The following is a 20,856-nucleotide window of genomic DNA, read 5'->3' as shown; positions in this document are numbered from 1 at the left end:
ACTAGGGGATGATGTCAGAACATAATTTCAGTTCAATTCAAAACCCAGGAGACGAAAAAAAAAACTAATTGAAGAACAAGAAGCAACGAGGGATCAACAACGTGCTTCAAACTCACTACTCCTCTTCTCAGAGGAATTAGGATCCCACAAGAGATTTACAGCCTATTGCAGTTTTCAACAGAAGCTCCTCGGTCATGATATTTGCATACAATTACTGCAGTGACATTCATTATTACCCATCTGTGAGTGTAGACCAGTTTCATCTTATTTCTCTCTTTTCAAATAGTACAGCTCTCAACATTGCGCAAGACTGATCATTAAAAAATATACCGTCCTACCGTAATCTTGACGTTATTGTCAAACTCGTAAGCAAACAAACAAACAAAGCCTGGCCCTGGCCTACATTTTCCATCACATCCTATTGCGATGAGGTAGTTCCACACATTGTGGCTGAGCCTTAATGAGAGACCGGGCCAGAAGGCCGCACCCCAAGCGCTTGGCTCTATTATAGACCGTCCCACCGCACCAACAACCAATAAGTGCATCTTTGTGGGTGGTGGAGGGCAGGCCTCAGTGAGGCACACACACATTACACACACATCATGAGTGAGCTCACAATAAGCAAATTACATAACCGGATCAGACCAAAACATTTTGAAGTCATTTTTAGCCCCGCAATCTTAAATTAAGATGCCAACATCTGGAATGAATTGTCAGGCTCCAAAGGGGGGAAATGAGCTGCATTATAGCTTTGTGAAGTCAGTAAACCAGTTTAAACACTTGCTCATGCTTAATCCAGGTGTGAGACAAGGGTTTCCTGTGTCTCCACTTGACAACACTAAGAACTTGTTCATCCAATAATGGAAAAACTGCCGAATGAGTAAAGATATCTCAAGTGTAGTTGGCATTAGAAGCTATACGTAAATCTCAGGACATGATTCAGTCACCTGTAGGAGTCTCTGTAGCTCATTGTGTCATGACCCGAGTCCTCCTGGTCCTCCTCGTTGACCTTGAAGCAAACCCTCTTGATGCCACCTTGCTCCACTTTGTCCTGGTCGCAGCCGTCTTCAGAGGGGCCCAAAGAAGGGGGCTGGCCGGTCTCATAGACGGGAGCGTCTCCCCCACCTGTCTGGATCTGTGTGGGCTCGGTGATGGATGACAACAGACTAGAGAAATCAAAGAAAAAAACAAAAGTCAGTAAAGAAAAAGAACCTGATGAACAGAGTCATTTTAGAGTGCTAATCATGTACTCTGCATCATGTCACAAGACAAAGACTCCCTCACTATCAAACATTCCACTCGATGTTGCATGTTACACCCCTTCCTCGGTACAGACTCACAATGAGCATGTAGGTCTCTCTTCTATTCATGCGCTGACCTGGCCCATAAACATTTTGGGCCTGAAGAATGTTCCTTTTTTAAATACTCGACTTTAAACAAAGCAAAGCGCACAGCCAAAAAAAAAAAAAGCCCAAATGATGACGTGGGCTTGACAACTCCCGACTCTTTCCACAGAGTTTTCTAAATATCATTGTGGAGGCGAGACGCGCATAAACGTCTAGGCCAATGTTTTGATAAGATAAGTCATGATATCCTGTTGAGCGAAAGACAAGAGAACAATCAACCGATGCCTACTTACACATCTATCTGAGCCACATATTGCTTCATTTCTCTAACAGCAACGTCCAGGCGGCTGTACAAGTGAAGGTAGGCGTCCTGCGTCTCTGTGTCTTCCTGCTTGAGCAAAAAGCTCAAGCCGCCTTCGCCGTAACCTCGGCTGTCTGTCAAACCTTCGCCCCCATTCATAGACTCCTCTCCGTCCTCCCCTTCCAGGCCCGAAGAGTTCCAAGAAGGAGCTCCCATGCTTGTCACACAATGCTGGGTGTGTGACATAGGGTTCAGTTGGGCTGAAAATAAAAGGAAGAGCAGAGTAGAATCCAGTAGCTTGGAGTTTGGATAGGCTCAAATACAATCGAGAGACGATTCGCGATAACAGAGTTGCAGATGTGTATAGAATGGAATCAAGAATTGCAGAGGGCAGAGTAGAAAACACTCGGGCTGCGGTGGGTGAAAAACAGACTTGACTGTCTGACATTGATATCCACAACAGATGTTTCAATGTTATGAAGTAACACTTTTGTCTGCTTTCCGTTTAGGAACGAACTTATTGAGATGCACTCCCGTGGCTGACAAGCTGAGTTAGGTTAAATGTTTACTTTAGTTAAAAGATAAAACAAGCTGCAGTAACCTGAGAAATCCCACTTTGGACCCACAGTGAGTATTATTAGCAACGTTGACATAAAGCAGTGCCCAGTCCTCAGTTTTAAAAAGCTCCATTATTTAGATGAAAGAGAACATCTGCTCAATGCAACTGCAAGGCAGATGTCTGACAGAGTGCAAGGCCTGACAGGAACGATGCAACTGCATGAGATGTCGTCTAGACAGCTGCACTGCATTTACATTTCTCATGAGAGTGGATAAAATTATTTGACTATTTCAGAGTCAAAAAGGAACTCTACTACAAACAAAGAAGAATCATATAAATCCTGCATTGTTTTGCCGAACGAATTATTGTGCCAAGACTTTTTTTTTCCATATACACGCAAAGTCTGCTTTTCTCTGCCCTTTGACCTTTGCTGTAGCGCCATCACATTCCTGCGTTGGCAAACGTTTCAGTCACTTTTCATTTTCAGGTCAGTAGCAAGAACGTGGCCAAGGGCTAGTGGGGTCCAAACGGCGAATCGCTCTTCAAATTTACTATGGGAACTGCCGTAGCAAACTAATGGCATTCCATTCCCTGCTCTGTGGGATTTAAATGGCCATAAAGATCAATTAGACAGAGTGATTGCTGAGTTGCTGTTAAGTCGGTCTGCTATTACTACTCATACCGTCACAGACTGACCTCAAAGGATTCAAAGGAATATGAGAGTATTGCATTGTTCTGAAAACATAGTGTACAATTATTTATCAATAAATATGGTACTACCTTGATCCGGGTCGAGACCATACAGAGAGTTCTTCCGTCCAAAGCGAATACTAAAAGTCCTGCCAGCGGAGGTAGCACTTTTGGGGTAGGAAACCTGCATCTGGTTGACTTGGAAGTTGGTCGGAACAAAGTCCATGCAGCTCAGCGGGTGGGCTCGAATGTTAGCTTGCCTGAAGGTGGGCCAGGCCATGTTTCGCAGTTCCAAAGAGAACTTGGGAGAAAACAATTAAGAATTGATGAAGTAAATACGATTCTTGATTATCACTGTAGCAGAAAAGGGCAATGGCAATCAGTCCTATAACATTTAATACTAATACAGTGCCACAACAAAAGTAAAGAACATACAGTGCCATGAAAATGTATTTTGAAAGTATCACAACACGAGTGAAGAACAACATACAGTGCCATGAAAATGTATTAAGAAAATGTATTTATTTTCAAAATCTCAAAATGTATGCAGTTTTCTCTCCTGTTTCCCTTGTTCCAATTCACGTTAGCAATGACTCCACAATATGGGAGATAATGGGCAGAGTTTCAAGGCAAACAACTACTGACCAAAATTAATCTGGGGCTGCTTTACTACTAGAGGAGCTGGATTACTTGCTGGGATTCATAGAAACCTGAATTCTGTTCGTTACTAAAAAATTCTCAGCCAGAATCTCCGGTCATCAATTCGTGACCACAAGCTAAAGCGCACTTGGGTTCTGCAGCAGGACAACAATCCAAAACAAACCAGCAACTCAATTTCTGAATGGCTTAAAAAAAAGATTTTGGAGTGGCCTAGTCAAAGTCTGGCCTTGAATGTGATTGAGTGCTATAAATAGCTCATTTATGCAATTCTGCAAGGAAGGGTGGGCCAAAATATCTCCACAAAGATCTGAAATAGTTTATGTTTACTAAAACAAGACTAGGAGGCTTCCATACCTGCCGGTAACGGTTGATGCGCCATCGGATACTCTCCAGCTTGGTATCACAGATCTGCCTGAACTCATACTGTGGCATGGTGACCACTTTGTCATTCTGCGAGATGAGCTGGCTGCAGTTACTCACAAACTGCCTGTCGTCACTAGAGAATGCTTCTAGAATCTGCGTGAAGAGACAGTCGAGAAAGCGTTTAAGAAATATACTCCGTGACATGGACACACACACGCACACACACGAATTCTGCCTAGGTGGAACCTAGCAAATCCCTAAAACCAATTCATCAGCAAAGTATAACCACCTTAGCAGTGAGGCTAAAGCAACCTTTGGGTTCCATTATCTTCTCCAAAACATGGCTCTTGATCCCAGCGGTGCTGACGTATTCATAGAGGACTCCATGCTCCAGGTGGACATTATCCACAGTCAAGTTGATCAGCGGTGTGTCGTCAGAGAGAGAAAGGCTTCCCAGTCTGTAATCTGGAGGGAGGGGGGGGGGGTGCATAGAAAAAGACATATGAAAGAAAAACATGAATACCTAGTCTGTCATTCAGCAAAGCATCAGCACATCTAACATAGTGTCATAAGATTTTAATCATCCCCGGGTACATTTATAAAAAGAATAACGAGAAATATTTAGAAAAAGAGGGTGAGGGGGTGCACGTTATCGGTCACCTGTTCCGTTGGTGCCATTTTCCTCACTGTGGTCAGAGCCATTTTCTATCGGGTAAGGCTTGAATGAGCTCTCTTCTTTGTCAGCTGAAACTGGCTGGCCTAGAAGCTCTTCCACGTCCTCAAAAGCACGGTACACCCACTGACACTGAGGATGCAGAAATGAATATTAAATGCTAGATCAGGTAATAACATTTTTCAACAATAAATTGGTAACTTATTGTCAATTGTAATCATAAATTATCAAATGTGTCCAAAGTTATATTCAGAATTCCAGTAGTTAAAGCAAGACAGTGTATATAAGCGAAGGGGCTTTGGAAAGAGTATAGTAGGCGGCAATGCCTAAAAGAAAGCAAAACACTACAGTACACATCCCACTCTGTTTAAAGCTCTGTGAAAAACCGCTTGGCACCACTAACTTCCTGTTACCCAGACGTGAGGGTTAGAGATTGGATGTTGGCTGAGTATAATAAAGACTGACCTTCTGAACTCAAACAGGACTTAACAAAGTACAAAATTAAACCAAGACATTATTGGCAAAAGTGATTGACAAACCTACATGTCATTTATTTTGGGAGATTGCTTTTCAGTACAAATGATGAAAAACACCATGTGGCCCAGAGCTGAAGCCAAAACAGTGGGAATGTGAATGTTTTCTGCAGACTACAAATAGTAATAGAGTATCCGCATGTTTGATTTGTACGTGCGTGTCGTCTCACCACATGGGGAAGCTCGAGGTTAGTCTGCTGTGCGCTGAAGTGCTCCAGAACCTCTTGGTAGTCACTGCGGTTGACGTTATTGCCGTTGACTTTCAGGATGACCTGACCGGGCTGAAGCCCTGCCCCCGCTGCCTCCCAGCCTGCATAGGGTCAAAGGTGAGATCAGTTGGAACCAGAGAGACAGCAATGCATTGTTTAAATAAATAAATTGTGTGCGTGTAATGCATGATGTCACTGAAGGTCAGGAAAATCTTGCAAAACCTCAGCTCAGTAAGCGTCACCATAACCACATTGTTTTATTCTTTTGATTAATAAAATTGTGATACTGAATATGAAAGAATGAGAAACTACTTCTCATTATTAAATGTTGCTTTTTAGTTTTTTTTTACCAGCTTAATAAAAGTTTTAACCTGGTGATGAATATTTCCATTCTTTTGTATTGGGTTTAAAATCAGAACAAAATGTGATGAAATTCTAATGGTTCCACTGCATTTCATTTTTTTTTTCTCAAATAAAATTCATTTGAGGCGTTTTGGAACATCATCTTTCTGTTTTTGTTGTTGAAAGAAACAGACATCCATTTTTTCCCCACAACATGCTGTTCCGAGCCCCTAATGGATTTACCGAATGGATGCCCAATCAACACCTCCATTATCTGCATCACACCCATCTAAAAATATCTCTTGCATCATTTCCTCCCTTAGGTGTTGCCTAACTACAACACTGCTGGATCCCGAATTGGACAGCACAGAGGGAAATTGACTTAGGTGATTAACGTTCGATTGCAGTTTGAAACAGCTTCGGTTCGGGTTACGTTTATGGAATTGTGCACAAAAGTGGCATAATGTGAAGTGTCTGTGAAGTAGAGTTTGGTCTTTTTAAGGATTTGAACCTTGACCAAATGTTGTATGGGTGACAGGTGGTCATAAGAAAAGCCAATAAAGGCTCACTAAGGGCAGAATGGAACAGGTGGCTAAAGGCTAGAGTTACCTCATCTTCAGTCGAGTTATTTGTCTTTTTGACACCATAAACGCTTTCAAAGCAGTTAGCAGCACTGATGGTGTCATTGTAAGGATAAGCTTGCTGAAATATGTGCACAGATCGCCAAACATTGGGGCCCTGGGTGCAAAATATATGAGGCCCGGAAGTGAGTTGAGGAAATGTAAATTCAATTACACCTCGGCTGCTGCACACTAGTCATTAGCAAAACTACTTTGCCAGTGAACATAGCAAAGTTCATCAGCACTAATGATTCTGATGCACAACTAATGTTGTTAGTATTAGCAACTAACTAATACAGACATTTTGTTTTGATTATTATTGGAATTGATTACCTTTGTCAAAGGAAGTTACTTCCGTCAGCAATAATGGGTTAGATAAAGTGGAATAGTAGTCTTTCCCAAGAAACTTCTTGATTAGATTGCAAACGCTCACATTTGATCTGAATTCCCTTAATTTCTCCATGATGACAGTATAACTCCAACTGACAAACTTGAAGGATCTATGAAGGACTACAAGTTGATAATGTGACAAAAATTGGAATTCGCAACCACCTACTTTCTAGTTCTAATACTGTTCCAGGTGACCTCCACAAGGAATGCCTTTTGCATCTCCATTGACAACATGCAGTAACATATTCCCTAATATCTCAGTAACTAAAACTTTTAATATATTCTTTCTTAAGATTATGAAACCATAGCTGGTCGTTTATGTGTAATTTTCCATAGCTAATTATCAAAAATTGTCATTTCAAGTATTTCAAAAGGCACTTAAAAGGGGTTCCAAATCTGGCAATGTGGACATTTACTCGAGACTACATGCCACAGGGGAATTCATTTCATGCAGTCAATGCAACAGGTGACTCACCTTTCCTTACGGCGTAGACATGAGGGGGGGCCGAGCCCCGTAATCTAAAGGAAAGGCTGTCTGGGTTGTCAGGGACCTTCACGATCCTGGAAGAGAAATAACCAGCCAGACTGGAGCAGCCCATGCTTGAGTGCATGTGTTTGTGTGTGCTTTGACTTACTCCTTGGCTTTGGTGGTGACCAGCAGCCGCAGGGAGCGTCGTACACAGAAGGCCTGGTTGATCATGGTTTCCACCTCAGCGAAAGGCCTGAGGAACAACAGGTCCTCGTTGATGGTGTGGATCTTCCTGCCCACCTGCAGACCTGCCATCTGGATGGACAGATGGACACGCATGACCGTTTTAATAATAGGTCACACCGTCCCACTATGCTTGCAGTCGGATAGTTAGCAGTGTCTCGAGGACTGCGTTGAATTTGAGTATTACCGCTCAGCGCTTGTGTTAACAGGTTCAATGCACTGTGAAGTTTTGATAATAATAAAGAGCATTCACTGTCACTACAATGTAACATCTGATGCATACTTTGTTTGTTTTTGTCGGGAACAAGCTTTAAGGAACTACATGGCGACCTATAGGACATGAAATGGAGTCACGTTGTGAGAAGACTGTGTGCCCTGTGTGAGTCCAGTGTCCTGGACACACATCCGGAGGGGTGGCCTTGGCTGAGCTGGGGCCTCGGCTCTGGATAACGGCCCAGGATGGATGAATGACCGGGAGGAGCAGAGACGAGTTTGCCTGACTTGATGTAATAGTATCATAGTCAAAAGGCTGTGTGTGTGTGCCTGCGCGTGCGTGCATGTGAGTGAGTGTGTGAGAACCCCTTTGAGAGCCCCATGGGAATCAGCTGAGCCGCATTCAATGTTCTGTCACACAGGCTGTGTCACAACTACCAAGGGTATTATTGTGGAGAGGTTGGGGACACTGAGGATGATGAATAAAAGACAAAGTGGGAAAGAGAGGAATGGAGAAAAGAGAGCAGAGATTGAGGGTCTACTGTGAAAACAGTACAGAGAAACAGAGAGGTTATCCAGACTCTGAGAAGGAGAGCAATGTGGGAAACTGAAATGACATAAAGAAATGGCACCAAGTAGAGTTGAGACGTTTGTCAAGACCAAATGATCTTCATTTGGATCAACACTAAATTGTCCATATGGCTGATTTGTATAAATAAAATCCATTCACACACAAAAACATCCTCTGCCTAGAGCTAAGAATTTGGAGTGTAGCTCAAAGTGCCTTGCATGTGTTCAAAACAAACCTCCAGTCCACCATGTGGCACATTGTATTTTACTTGTTGTGTGTCTTATTTTTTGAAGGAGATGTGAGTGGACCTGCCCAGTGGCCCGACATCCAATCACAACAAAGCTCCTCCAGGGAAAGAAAGAGATGGACAGCAGCCGTCCAAACATTAGACAGCCATTACCTACAGGAACTAATGCCATGAGGCAGGGGGAAGGAACATTGAGTGCGTGTGTTTGTGCGTGTGTGTGTTACCTCTGCATGTGAGCCTCTGGTCACAGACTTCACCACAATGGCTTTGTTTTTCTCCTCAATCTCAAAGCCGTAATCCTCCTCCTCGGGGTGAATCTAGCACACAAAGATTGAATGACTCAATTTAACCTGTCTAGCACGTACAGTTATTGGCCACTTGCGGCTCTATCGAATATTCTGCCTTCACACAGATAATACTGCTCTTTTTTTTTATTGGAACTGTTAGCAGTCGATCATCGTTGCTGTCGTCAGCCATTAGCTCTGTCATTAATATTATGACCTGCTCATGTAACAGTACGAAAGTAAGGATGTCTGATGAGAATGCAATGTTAAACACACTATATACTACGGTTTGTATTTAATCTATACTGAAACTTTGCAATCGGTCCACTGGTCTCTAATGGTGTATGTTTGAGTGTAAGAGTGGATAATGTACAGCATCTCGCTTCTCTGCTTCTTGCACTCTACTCCCCATTTAGTGGGAGCTAAATGTTGTCATTAGCGAACACATTAGGTAGCTTTCATTAAGTGAAGGCCATCTTCCTGCTCCAAAGCACTGATAAGCTAGAGATGATGGTGTCAGATGAGAGGAGGATGTTCTATGGTATGGAGAGAGTTTCTAAAATTATACCTGGCCCTTGCTGAGTGCAGTCTAAAAGGTCTATAAGGCCTTGCTAAGATGACGAAATAAGATTGATTGTGGTTTTGACTGTATGGTGCAAGTATCATGTCTGAATATGAATTTGAGCCAGGGCTGTCCATAGGTGTTGAATTACATACAGTATACCCAGTGACAAATTAGAAAGCAAAGCGGGCCTTAAAGAATGTGCGAAGGAAACACTCTCCAAGACGGCTATTGTCATTGCTTGTGTCTCCATGGAAAGTTAACAATAATGCAACCAGATACATTATGTGCCAATGAGCCATAGAGGGCAGAACTTATAATGAGCTTTTAAGATCTTACTTGGGGAATTAGTCTCTCCCACTTCAATATCAACGTAGCAAAGGTTTAAATAAGTCATCATAAGCCACTGGGACACAATTCTAATAAGACACAATGAATTCTTCATTCTTGACATGAGTACCAGCAGATTGCGGTTGGGTGAAAGAAGGCAGTTCTCTTGTGTTCTAATGCATGTTTCAGAGCAGAGGTGTACGAAGCCGGCCGGTTCTCAGGCGCCGCTGTCCTGCATGTCTTAGAAGTTTCCCTTCGACAACCTGATTCAAATGATCAGGATCGTTATGAGGCTTCTGAAGCCTTGCTAATGACTTGATCATGACTGACTTGATGATGAGTTGTCAACGAAAATAATTATAACTTCTGCCTAGCAACAAGAAGCTACATTAATGTTGAAAGAGACCAACTAATGTATTCTACAGTACTGAATATAAAAAAGGAAACTCGGTCCAGGCAGGACTGTTTCTTTCCTCATTTTTAGGCGTACTTTGCCCCACACATATTTGAAAACTCACCAGCAGAGACTTCACCAAGATGTTTTCAATGAGTTTGAAGTCATTCCGCTGGAGCTGTTTGCTCTTTGAGCTGGTTCCTTCTGTTTCCTCGTCCGCATAGAAGCGGAAAAACTGAGACTCGTCTTTGAACTCGCTCTTCTCCAAAACTGCAGGAGGGATCACAAAATCAAAAGATAAGAGAAAACAGAGTCCTCTGCTTGACTATTGAAAGTACATATTGCAGCACAGTATTATTTTATGGTACTCTCTTACATGAACGACACTTGTGCAATACTTCACTGATGAGTGATGACACTCACTTTGAGTGCACAAGCATGGGCACATCACAACACTTTTGTACAACAATTGCCAAGACATGCCAAGCGAGACTCTCAAACTGTTTATGGATCTTAACATGTTTGACCAAAAAATATTTCACTATGTAAGCTTGTGGCCTAATAACTTTGGGTTTTGTCCGAGCATTGAGATTCTAACATCTGGATTAATTTAATTAATTAGCAAAGGCAAATCGTGTACTTTCTTTGAAGTGGAAGAGATAGAAACAAATGAAAATGAGTCACAAAAGAACAAAACAAATGAGTCAAAACAATAATTTACGGCAGAATTTGTGTGCGTATGTGTGTGTGTGTGTGTGTGTGTGTGTGTGTGTGTGTGTGTGTGTGTGTGTGTGTGTGTGTGTGTGTGTGTGTGTGTGTGTGTGTGTGCATGTGTGTCTGTGTGTGCGTCAGCCAAAGGTACCCAGCTGTCGTGAAGTTTAACAAGCACCTGGCCCCCCGAGTTCTATAGAGCTCCATAAAATGATTACACGCGCGCTGACGTTGGTCTTGTGCCACCTCGAACCAAAGTGAGTCTTATTTCCTCTGAGTCATCGAGGCTATGGTGTCATAATGACAATTATTCAACTGGAGGGGAGTGCAACAACGTGTTTGTTTATATATCAATGTCTTCTCTTGAAAGTTTAGATCAGGATGTTCAGGGTTATGCCGAGGAAGATGATTGTGTACAAGTGAAAGTGCTCTGGCAGCTTTCACACAGAGTTCAATGTGTGAATGTTTTGCTTTTGAGTTGCCTGTTTTGCACCACAACACAGATGGAGATGTGCAGGAAGTCAAGGACAACTCAAAGAAGAAGAGGAATGAAGAATTGGGTGAAGGGCAACAGATGTGCTGGCTAAGATGAAAGTGGCAGGAAGAAAAAAGTTATGACTTAGAGTAGAAAAAGGACAACAGAAAAAAAATGGACTTGCCTGAAAAGGTGACGCTTCAAAATAGAAGGTAACAGAATGTATGCATGTACATGTATGTGTGTAGCCAGTACTTACAATTACTGAGTGGGATTTCATACCAGAAACTGTAATTAATTGTAATATATAAGGCGCTTTCTTACACATAGCGTCAATCTGATGCTCAGATATCAACTTGTCATCAATTACTGTGCTCAGGTATTCAAACTGCTGCCTTCTCTCTACAAGCATCAATCATCAGGGGAGGCGGAGACATTGCTGGACTTCCGAAAATGAATCACCATTTCTCCGGTTTGAGAAACATTCAGATTGAGGAAGGACGACTTGCGACTTGCGAGTGAATTCCTCCAGTACAGGGCCGGGCCACATGAGCTGTCTTGACAAAGGAGTGAATCACTGCCTTCAATTTGAATTTTATTTTAGGTTTGTTTAGAATGTGTCGTTTTCAACATTCGCTTGGATTATGTTTGTTTTAATACTAAAAGGCTAAAGTAGGGGCATATAATAAAAACAATTGGAAACAAGGCAATGCCAATGTAAATGGCATTTTTTTTTTAAAACAGTAAATGGCAGGCCTTACACTTTATATGGCATTCACGCAAACACTTTTGATCGTGAAGGTTACTTGCTCATATTGAGCCTTGAGGCGGTTGCCGTGGTTCACTGGAACAACCCAGACAGCAATGTAGCTACGCTCAACAAGCTCTGGTTAGAATGCACGACAAATGCTGTTTATGCTCGACGTACTGGGCGGGAAGGAAACGCTAGCACACTACACACAGTGTGGACAAAAAGATTAAAGAGTTTATGACGCATGGTATTTCTTAAGGCATCTGTCCCTAAAATTAGGGAGTGGACCAAAAACAGTTCTGAGGTCAGTTTTTGGTGGGTGGGTCTTCAGTGTAAAATGCCGTAGTCACCCTCAAGTAGACACAAAATGTTGTGCTGTTCTTGATTTCCTATTGACGCCCACTTGATGATGGGTCATTTTTTAGCAAAATGTCTTTGTACTCTGGTCTTTTCGTACACACTCAAAATTACGGCCAGTTACCCAATTACTTAAACTCTGACTTTTTAGGATAGACATTTCGAGGCTTTGTGACGTTAGTGTGTATTTTTGTGACATTGGTTAGGACAGTACTTGGCAATGTTGGTTCGGATAATATGTTAAGAATATTTATTGTTTCAAAAAAAAAAAAAAGTGCTATAGAGTAGGCATATTGCTGACAAAACTAAAGCAATCCTTCAAATATGTGGCTTTTCTGTTAATTATAGTTGCTTTGTAGTACAAACTCCAACTAAATGACAGCAGGTACTGACCGTGATGCAAGAAGCCATTGTTGCAGAGACCCACACCCAACGTCACTGCATCCTCTCGTGTCGAGCAGTCTCCCTGGAAACCATGACACACACTGTCATTCACTATCATCGACGGTTTACATCTTCACACACCTCGGTGCAAAGCAGATTACAAAACAGCAGGGCCAAACTGTATTTTTTTTTTTGCACCCATTATGATGGTAAATTTCCCTTTAATGAGATACTTAAGCTGATACACGCATGTTGTTATTTTGACAACTGTGCCACAGGCGATCAAATTGAAAGAGTACCTGTGAGAGGATCCAATCCACGAGTTTGCAAGCAGGCACCACGGATTTAAATGTTTTCAAATGATGGTCTCTGTCCCTAAAGCAACAAAAGTAAAATCAGTTATGATCATTCAATCAAAACGTCGGCATTTGCCAAATAAAACCAAAGACAAACACGACTCCTCGCATTTTTTGTCAATTTGATATGTTCTCCTTTTTATCATATTCCTACAACCACCTTTAGTATACTAGTTCGATAAGAAATTAAATTGGCTAGTGTGTCATATTCAACGTAGGGTCTCAAACTTCCCCCAAAAAGTCTGAAACATGATAGACAGGCACATTATCAAATACAGGGCAGTCTAGAAAATCAATTTCATGTTGTATTTAAAAGGTTTGTGTGTATATTGTAGTAAATTGTCTGGTACGCGTTGTTTTGGATTTATTGAACGACAGTTTTTTTTTTGTCTGCACCAATGCGACCTGAATACTGTAATCAGACGGATTAAGAACGAAGGGCTGCATGTGTGCTTCAATGAGCAACGTACTTTTGATTTTCCATTCTTCTCCTCGGTTGCCACTTCATTTTTGCAAAGTGAGATAAGCTCCAGATAGAAAGAAAAATAAAGTGAGCAAGGAAAAAGGGCAGGTGCTTACTTGATGACGGGCGTGTGGAGGCTGTGAAGGCGGCAGTACAATCTGACACCCTTAAAGAGAAGAACCACAGGGCCGTTGACTCAGAGAACATTACACACCTTTCATAAACAAGCACATAAATGGCTTCAACGCCGGAAATTTTGAGCTGAGGTGCCCTGAGGCCAGTCTTTCAAAGAGCATATCTCAACCCTAATGTTGCCAAATCAGATTAAAGAGCAGAGATGGGTGCCAGAAGGGATACACAGAAGTGATCATCTCGTTAATGTTTTATTTGAAAAAAGTACACAGCGACAAAAATGGGATACCTTAGACATGATGTCCTCCAGCTCGCTGCGGGCCTTGTAGGTGCCGTCGTCATAGCGGAAACGGTACAAAACCTGCTCGTTTTTGAACTGATGTTTGTCTGATACTGAAATGACACACGGGAAGGGGGACGGGGTGTTCCAGTTTCAGTCATGTGTAAATGTTTTCTTACGAGTATTGAGAATATTAAAATATAGAAAATATATGTTCGTATAATCTTGGAACAGATTCTGGATTGATCAAATCTCATTGGAAAAACGGTGTCCACTGACGTAATGTTGAGAAGCAAAGCGATAGCTTCAGGGGAAACCGCAGTTATAAATTCACAACTGGGCTCAAATGTTCACCTTGGCAGACACGTATTCATTTCCATAAACATCCTCCAAGCAATTTATTGCATTCAAATCTAATTCTCCCTTCCACTGAATGCATCACAGAAAGTGGAAAATAACAAATATTTAGCCCAACACTGAAGACACCACAACAAACAAGCTGCTGGTTTTCATCGTCTAAACCAAAGGAATGTGTCGGGAAAATAGTTGTTATGACATGTCAAATATGAGATTGAGAGTTTGTCAGATGAATAGTTCAGCTCTTATGGTTGTGGTGCTAAATATACAGCTGATGAAAGCTGAGAAAATCTTAAATACGTTCCTTGTAAATGTTGAACCCGTGCATGACCCATATGACTTGTCAGGGTCGACCCCATTTATTGACACCAACTGTGCTAGGCCAGAATTTTCCCCAAAACCTCAGTGTCAAGCCACAGAAGCCAGTATGTCATCACTGCATCTCCCTAAAGGGGTTAGCCACAGTGACGGTAGACTTCAGGGGGATTTTCCACAAGAAACGTTAAAAAAACACTGGGAGCTGGACAGGAGATCCTTGAGCGCCAATGTGGATCACTTTATTTGTACATTATTTATAGCTGCTTATTTGTCTTTCATTGCCTGATGCATTATTCAGGTAAGTGGAGCTGCAAATGTCATGAGAAAGTCTTCAGTGTGGCGAGAAAATTGCAAAGAAAGAAAGGTTGGGGTGAAATCTGCTGCTCCACTTGAACTGGATTTTAGTTATCGTCAGTGAAATAACTGAAGCAGGGAAATGAGAATGCAGTCCTAATTTGGATCGGCATCAGATTGCAGACTTTCATAGGTGCCCACTTCATTCGTATGCATGAATTTTAATAATACGACTCATGCATGATTAAGTGAGGGCAGACCGCCATCAATGCTTGATTTTTTTTTTTTTTTGAAAATTGCTCCCTCCATCCCAGATACATTCAAGATCACCTGCGAAATTGAATGTCACGAGGTTGAACATCTAGCAGCCCAGAAAATATCATTGTTTTCAAAACACGAAAACAGACCAACAAAAACATAACCAGTTCGGTGGAGGAAGTTATCGAAATTGTCAGAAAAATGTTTTTCCCCCATAATAGGTTCCTTAGTAAGTCCCAACCTTTTCCAAAGATATCTTAAAAATTAATTTGCTTAAAACGTCTATGTAACTAAAACGACAATGAAAACAAGTTTCTTGGCGGATATAAGTAAATAAAAACATAGGATGAAAATTAAGCAAATAGCTTTTGGTGTGTGTGTGTGTGGACAAAACAAAAAAGGACAAATAAACGCAAGAACAAAGAGGGAGAGGAAGTCAGTCTTGTGTTGAGATCTCACCATGGTGAATAATGCCATTTTCCAACAAGGCTTGTCCGAGGTTGACCCCTTCGTCGGGTTTACTGATCTCTCCGCTTTCGATCAGCCACGATACAAACTCGCTGAGAAAAAACAAAGAGAAAGGAGTCAATGATGGATTTTTTTGCAACTCACACAGATCTGTATTGCTTTATTTTGATTCTTGTGGGATGATTTTAGCGAGGGAGTGGTATTGGCTTCAGAAATGATTAGACAGAGCCAACTGCTGATTGCACCAATTACCAACTATGGATCGTGAATCAATTTGGATCATTTCAGCAAGCTGCTTAGTCATTTTATTCACACATTTAGAAGCCACTCCATCAGTTAAACATTCTGAAACAAATCAACATGTTAACTGTCAAGGCTTCCCCATCAAAGCAAATTCTACTATTTGGAGTGGGGGAGTTCATTTCCTAAGACTCCAGCGGAGACAGGGTAGCAGCTGGAGGCGCTTTGAATTTGTGAGAGGAAAAAAGCACTTTTAGTTATGCGGCAGCAGCAGCACCGCTCACTTGGGTGGTAAAGACGCAACAATATTTGTGGTGCGGTGATGCATCCCGCGCCAAAAGAAACTGAGCGGACGCAAAGAGTCTAACTGTTTCTGTTGGATCCTGTCAACATTTCTTCAAGCATTAACTGTGAAAAAGCAGATGAAGATGTTTTGAGTAATAAGCATCTTTTTGCCCAAAGCTTTGTCTCTATATGACAACAAGCGCAATGCATTATTGACTGTGCTATTGATCGCTAAATGGCTCTTGTCTGCTAACGGGAAGAGCAGCCCATATAAGGCAGTGTTTTTCTTCTATGCAAAAACCTAGAAAAGTGCAAACAAACCAAAACAAGAAAACTTGGGGAGTTATCAGAGCATCCGCCATACATACTTTTAACTGAAATGTGGGGGATCTAGAAACATACAAGCCAGGCTACTTTTAATTTCCCATAGATGTGAATGTGAGTGTGCATTATTGTTGATATAAATACTATGTGCACAGTGATTGACAAATCAAGGCCAAATTCAAAATCAACCCACAAAGCCACAAAGTAAACTACCAAAGCGATCAGCACCAAAATGAAACCATATCCTTGGCAGAAGTATACGGTCATTCCACTTTTGCATATAAACATGCACGTGGTTAATGTGTTATGTCATCCAGTAGGATCGCAAAATCCACTCTGAACACTACAACCAAGTTATGAGCAATGACATTTGTCTTTCCGGGTAAGACATAATTTAATCAAATGAAAAAAAACGATATTGCACATATAAAAATGTGATATTATTGCCACTTACATGAGTGGTCTTTAGATTAAATGTCAGGTGGGCATGTATGGAAATAAAAAAAATGATTTTGTTCTCTTGATTCTTAAATCGAATCAGTCTGCTTGCATCACTTGATCGCAGGACGCGAGCGCATGGATGCACATGTATGTGTGCTTGTATACAATAATAATGAGGCTGAAGCCGCTGGCATTATTGATGCATTTACATCTAGATTATGCTTTCAGGCATCGGTGTAATGTATGTGGCCGCTCCCTTAGTGAGTATACACAAAACACACACACCTAGCTGCTATGGCAAGTGTGTGCATGCACATCGATGATCCAAGAGAAGAGAGCGGACACCTTGAACCATCTGCCATGGCAACCTTTGTAGACAGCCCGCAGCACAAAAGTTGCACTTGATCATAATTAATTTCTCTGACCAGGGAAGAGCCAGGTGCATCCGATGTCTCTCGGGTCCACGTTTGTAGCATTTGCGTTCAATTTTAGCACACGGTGCCCCTTTGTTCGTGAACGTTCACTTGACTTGAACGTGACGGTTAATCAAAGTTGACAGCAAACTCAAGTGCGTGTGGGTGCTATGCAAAATTAATTTGGGTTACGGTTCTGTTATAGAAATGATCATGATGACCACGATTGCTAATAGTGTGTGTGTGTGTCTGTGTGTATGTGTAAAAACAGCAGAGGAAGCCTTCCACCACCACACAGTGAATGATGGACGATAAGTATCATGGCTTGGTGCGTTTCATCCATGCATGTTGTTTGGCCTTGAACCAATCATGAAGATGATCACATTCCATTTTGTTCTGATATCCTCAGAACAATAATGTACAGTATACAGAGTTAGACAACGGTTGCTGCTGTATGACTTTGCTCATGAAGTAACCCAGTTGCCCTTCTAGGATGAGAAAAGTTTTTACTGAGTAAAATGAACGTTAGTGCCAATCAGATGAAAGCTGAAAAGAATTTGGACTTGATGCCATTTATCCCCACAAGTTGTTTTCTTAGCATGAGTAAGAAAGGAAAAAAAGAACACTAGGACAATGTTAATGTGTATTAATGCTGATAAAGATCAGCTAGACGATGACATTTTGCTATCAGGACAGCAGGCTGTTATCAAAGCGGCCACTCTATTTAATTAAATAAGTGTGCAGGCACCGGCTGCTGCCCATTCGACAGTAAGACGAATGCACAGAGCAGATACCAGTTGCCCTCGTCAACTGCACTTGACACGGTGATGAAGTGAGGACAGCGCGGACTTGCAGGAGGAGGAAAAGCTCACGTCGACTAACATTACAATTTGAACTCGATTGAAAGTGACTGCCGGCGCTGAGCTGTGACATACAAGTGGACGGGCAGAACATGATAATTATGACTCACAATTTTAAAATAGTGGGCCCCGATGGGAACAAACGGAACGGTGGCACATTCAGTTAAAGGGCAGAGAGAGCAGAGTGCCGCCAGAGGCACATCATAACCATCCCGCTCTTTTAGAACTATATTTATTTCTCTTTTATTTGGATCCAACTCATTAAATCATATTATTGTACCTTGGTTCTTTAAATCATAGAGGAGGTCAACAAAGACCAATGTTTTGCTAGTATGTACTCTACTATGAAAGGGTTCTTATTACGCTTCACAAACAAGCCAGACGAATTACATATGCTATTTGTATTCAGAGGACATCGTGTGATGCTGCTGAGGAAATTGTTGATTGGAAAACAACAAGCAATTTTGTATTTGTCGTTTTCTTATTTGGTTCTGGTGCACTTAAAAACATAATTTCTATTGTGCATTTGAATTCATGTTGGAATTATGATTGTCTTTCTTAACCCGAGATAGTAGGGGTGTCTTGGCCATCAGGAATTTCCGGTGTTTTCTCGAACGGCCGGTCTATTTCTATATATTTGCAATGGATTTTTTTTATCAACATGAGAAAATCAGATCTCTGCCAGCCTTCCCGAATATCACGTGTTTGCCCAGAGAGCTTTTATATCATATTCTACCAACAGCCATATATATCCATAGTTAGAACAGTGACACTTGAATATATTTGCATTCTGTTATTATTTGTGTTTTCCTCTGTTAACCACGTTTCATTTTTAATGGTGGTTTCACCGACTTAGTTAAGATTTCTTCTGTTATTTTGTTTTCTTCTTCCATCAATAAGGTTTATTTTTTTACATTGTGGTTCATACTGACGAATTTTATTTTCGGTTCACCCAAGTTGGAACTTGTCTGCGGTGAACTATAAAGGGCAGCAGGGCAGACCAGGTCACTGACTGAGGACAAAACTTAAAATTTAACAGGGTTATGTCCTGATTTATGTCGTGTGGAACAGCCCAGCCCATGTAGTCATGCACATAAAAGGTCCATGTGTAAAGCAGCCAATCCAAGCTAACTTTAATGAAATTGGAAAATTAAGGCAAGTAAGCACTCATCACAGTAAAGTTGATGAAATGACATGTCATTGACATTTAGGGTTGTCATATTGCAGACAGTCCTGCCCATGTTTTGGTTTTCATTTACTTTTCTTGTTATAACAGTCTCACAGAGTTTTATTTGTAGGTCTCCAAGACAAGTTCTAAAAGGTTCTTTTTGTTTATTTGTGCTACAAAAACCTGAATGAAAGCGGGACCGCCTCAGTTTGAGGTCTCCTGGTGGTAAAAGTCTGGTTGGTACCAGTTATTATTCATGATGTCAAATTGGCCTCACTTTTTGGGAAGACTTGGACTAAAAACTTGGCTTGAGATGAAGGAAAGACTTTGGAATAAAAAGCCAAAGCAGAAGTAGAGGATATAGAGGATGTAGGGAAGACAGAGACATCTTGCCAAGACTTTTCAGGAAGACTGAATACAAGCATGCTTGTGAAAAGCACTGCAGCATTCTCGCACTCACTTTCCCATGAAGCACTTGGGCACAATGCTGAGCTTCCTGCGTCTGTCCTTAATGAGGTGCCGGCTCTTGGTCATCATCATGTGATAGAGCTTCTCTCCTTTCTCCGCTATCATCACATAAGCATCCCGCTCCATTCCAAGTTTGAGACCTACATGAAGCAACAAAGAGAAAAGATGACACAGCATTAAGAAAAATAATTTGATGATGAAATACATTTCCCAAACTTTTCCCAAAGATGTATAGAAAATCCCTACTTACACTTCTTTAATTATTGATGTGCAATTTGGGTACATTAGTGTGACCGAGAAGGAAAAGGCCACATGTGATGAGGACAAATGAGGTTAAAAAGTTAAAATGTGTATGTATCATGGTTTTATAGTGAAGTAAATCATTTTAATTGTATAACTGATGATACATTTAATAAGAATGGGATTTCAAACTAGACTTAGGATTTCTGGTTGGAACCCAGCGTTAAATATGCCAATAGGTAAAATATGTTAAAATATTAAGTAAATGTAGGTTTTGGGCTTTGGGCTATGGCTCACCTATAGTTATCATCAAATCCAATTAACAAGATGTATCTGCTACATTGGTGTAAATTGCACTTAGAGAGACCAATTGCCTGCTGTACTACCCTATTTCAGACAGCCTTCCTCAAAGCAACGAACAAAGCAGGTCTTGGTTCTATTTGAAGAAACAAGCACATCTAAACTTCCCAGCCGTTTGTATTGATACCATGCCAAACTTTCATCTTGACAAAAAAAAAGAAAAAAATAAGAACAATCCCAGATGTTAGTTCCAACTGAGCAAGATATTTCTTGAGACAAGGTTGAGGAGGGCATTGTGATTGGGATCTTGTTTTTGTGTTGATGTGATTGCATGGCTTGTATACAGCAAAGAATGTACTGTGAGGCCGGGCCTATTGTGAGTTGCGCTGCCCCTCCATTTTTGGATCTCCTTCCTTGTGGGTTTTGGTGAACTCCTGAACCGCATTGTGAAATTGTCTGTCATTTGCTCACCATAAGCCTGAGACTCAAAAAGCAACTCAAGTCACATCCAACA

At 41.4% G+C, this 20,856-nt stretch overlaps 1 protein-coding gene across 1 annotated transcript in view; it reads right to left on the bottom strand.

Moving 5' to 3' along the window:
- Positions 1-20,856, bottom strand: part of prex1 (phosphatidylinositol-3,4,5-trisphosphate-dependent Rac exchange factor 1) — a 60,685-nt gene that overhangs the window by 9,898 nt on the left and 29,931 nt on the right. Inside the window, exons 10-26 of the mRNA XM_085915178.1 lie at positions 19,795-19,942; positions 15,595-15,695; positions 13,918-14,021; positions 13,613-13,662; positions 12,977-13,052; positions 12,687-12,759; positions 10,124-10,269; positions 8,654-8,746; positions 7,322-7,470; positions 7,162-7,247; positions 5,296-5,435; positions 4,580-4,724; positions 4,209-4,384; positions 3,911-4,072; positions 2,987-3,197; positions 1,640-1,907; positions 948-1,166 (exon numbers count right to left, since the gene is read on the bottom strand). Of these exons, the coding sequence (XP_085771304.1) occupies positions 948-1,166; positions 1,640-1,907; positions 2,987-3,197; positions 3,911-4,072; positions 4,209-4,384; positions 4,580-4,724; positions 5,296-5,435; positions 7,162-7,247; positions 7,322-7,470; positions 8,654-8,746; positions 10,124-10,269; positions 12,687-12,759; positions 12,977-13,052; positions 13,613-13,662; positions 13,918-14,021; positions 15,595-15,695; positions 19,795-19,942 (2,347 nt within the window). The remainder of the gene's footprint in view (positions 1-947; positions 1,167-1,639; positions 1,908-2,986; positions 3,198-3,910; positions 4,073-4,208; positions 4,385-4,579; positions 4,725-5,295; positions 5,436-7,161; positions 7,248-7,321; positions 7,471-8,653; positions 8,747-10,123; positions 10,270-12,686; positions 12,760-12,976; positions 13,053-13,612; positions 13,663-13,917; positions 14,022-15,594; positions 15,696-19,794; positions 19,943-20,856) is intronic.

The sequence above is a fragment of the Syngnathus leptorhynchus genome, chromosome 1 (genome assembly GCF_054491065.1).
Source record: "Syngnathus leptorhynchus isolate UIUO chromosome 1, UIUO_Slep, whole genome shotgun sequence".
NCBI lineage: Eukaryota > Metazoa > Chordata > Actinopteri > Syngnathiformes > Syngnathidae > Syngnathus > Syngnathus leptorhynchus.
The sequence above is the reverse complement of the archived record's forward strand: the minus strand, read 5'-3'. Positions and strand labels throughout refer to the sequence as shown.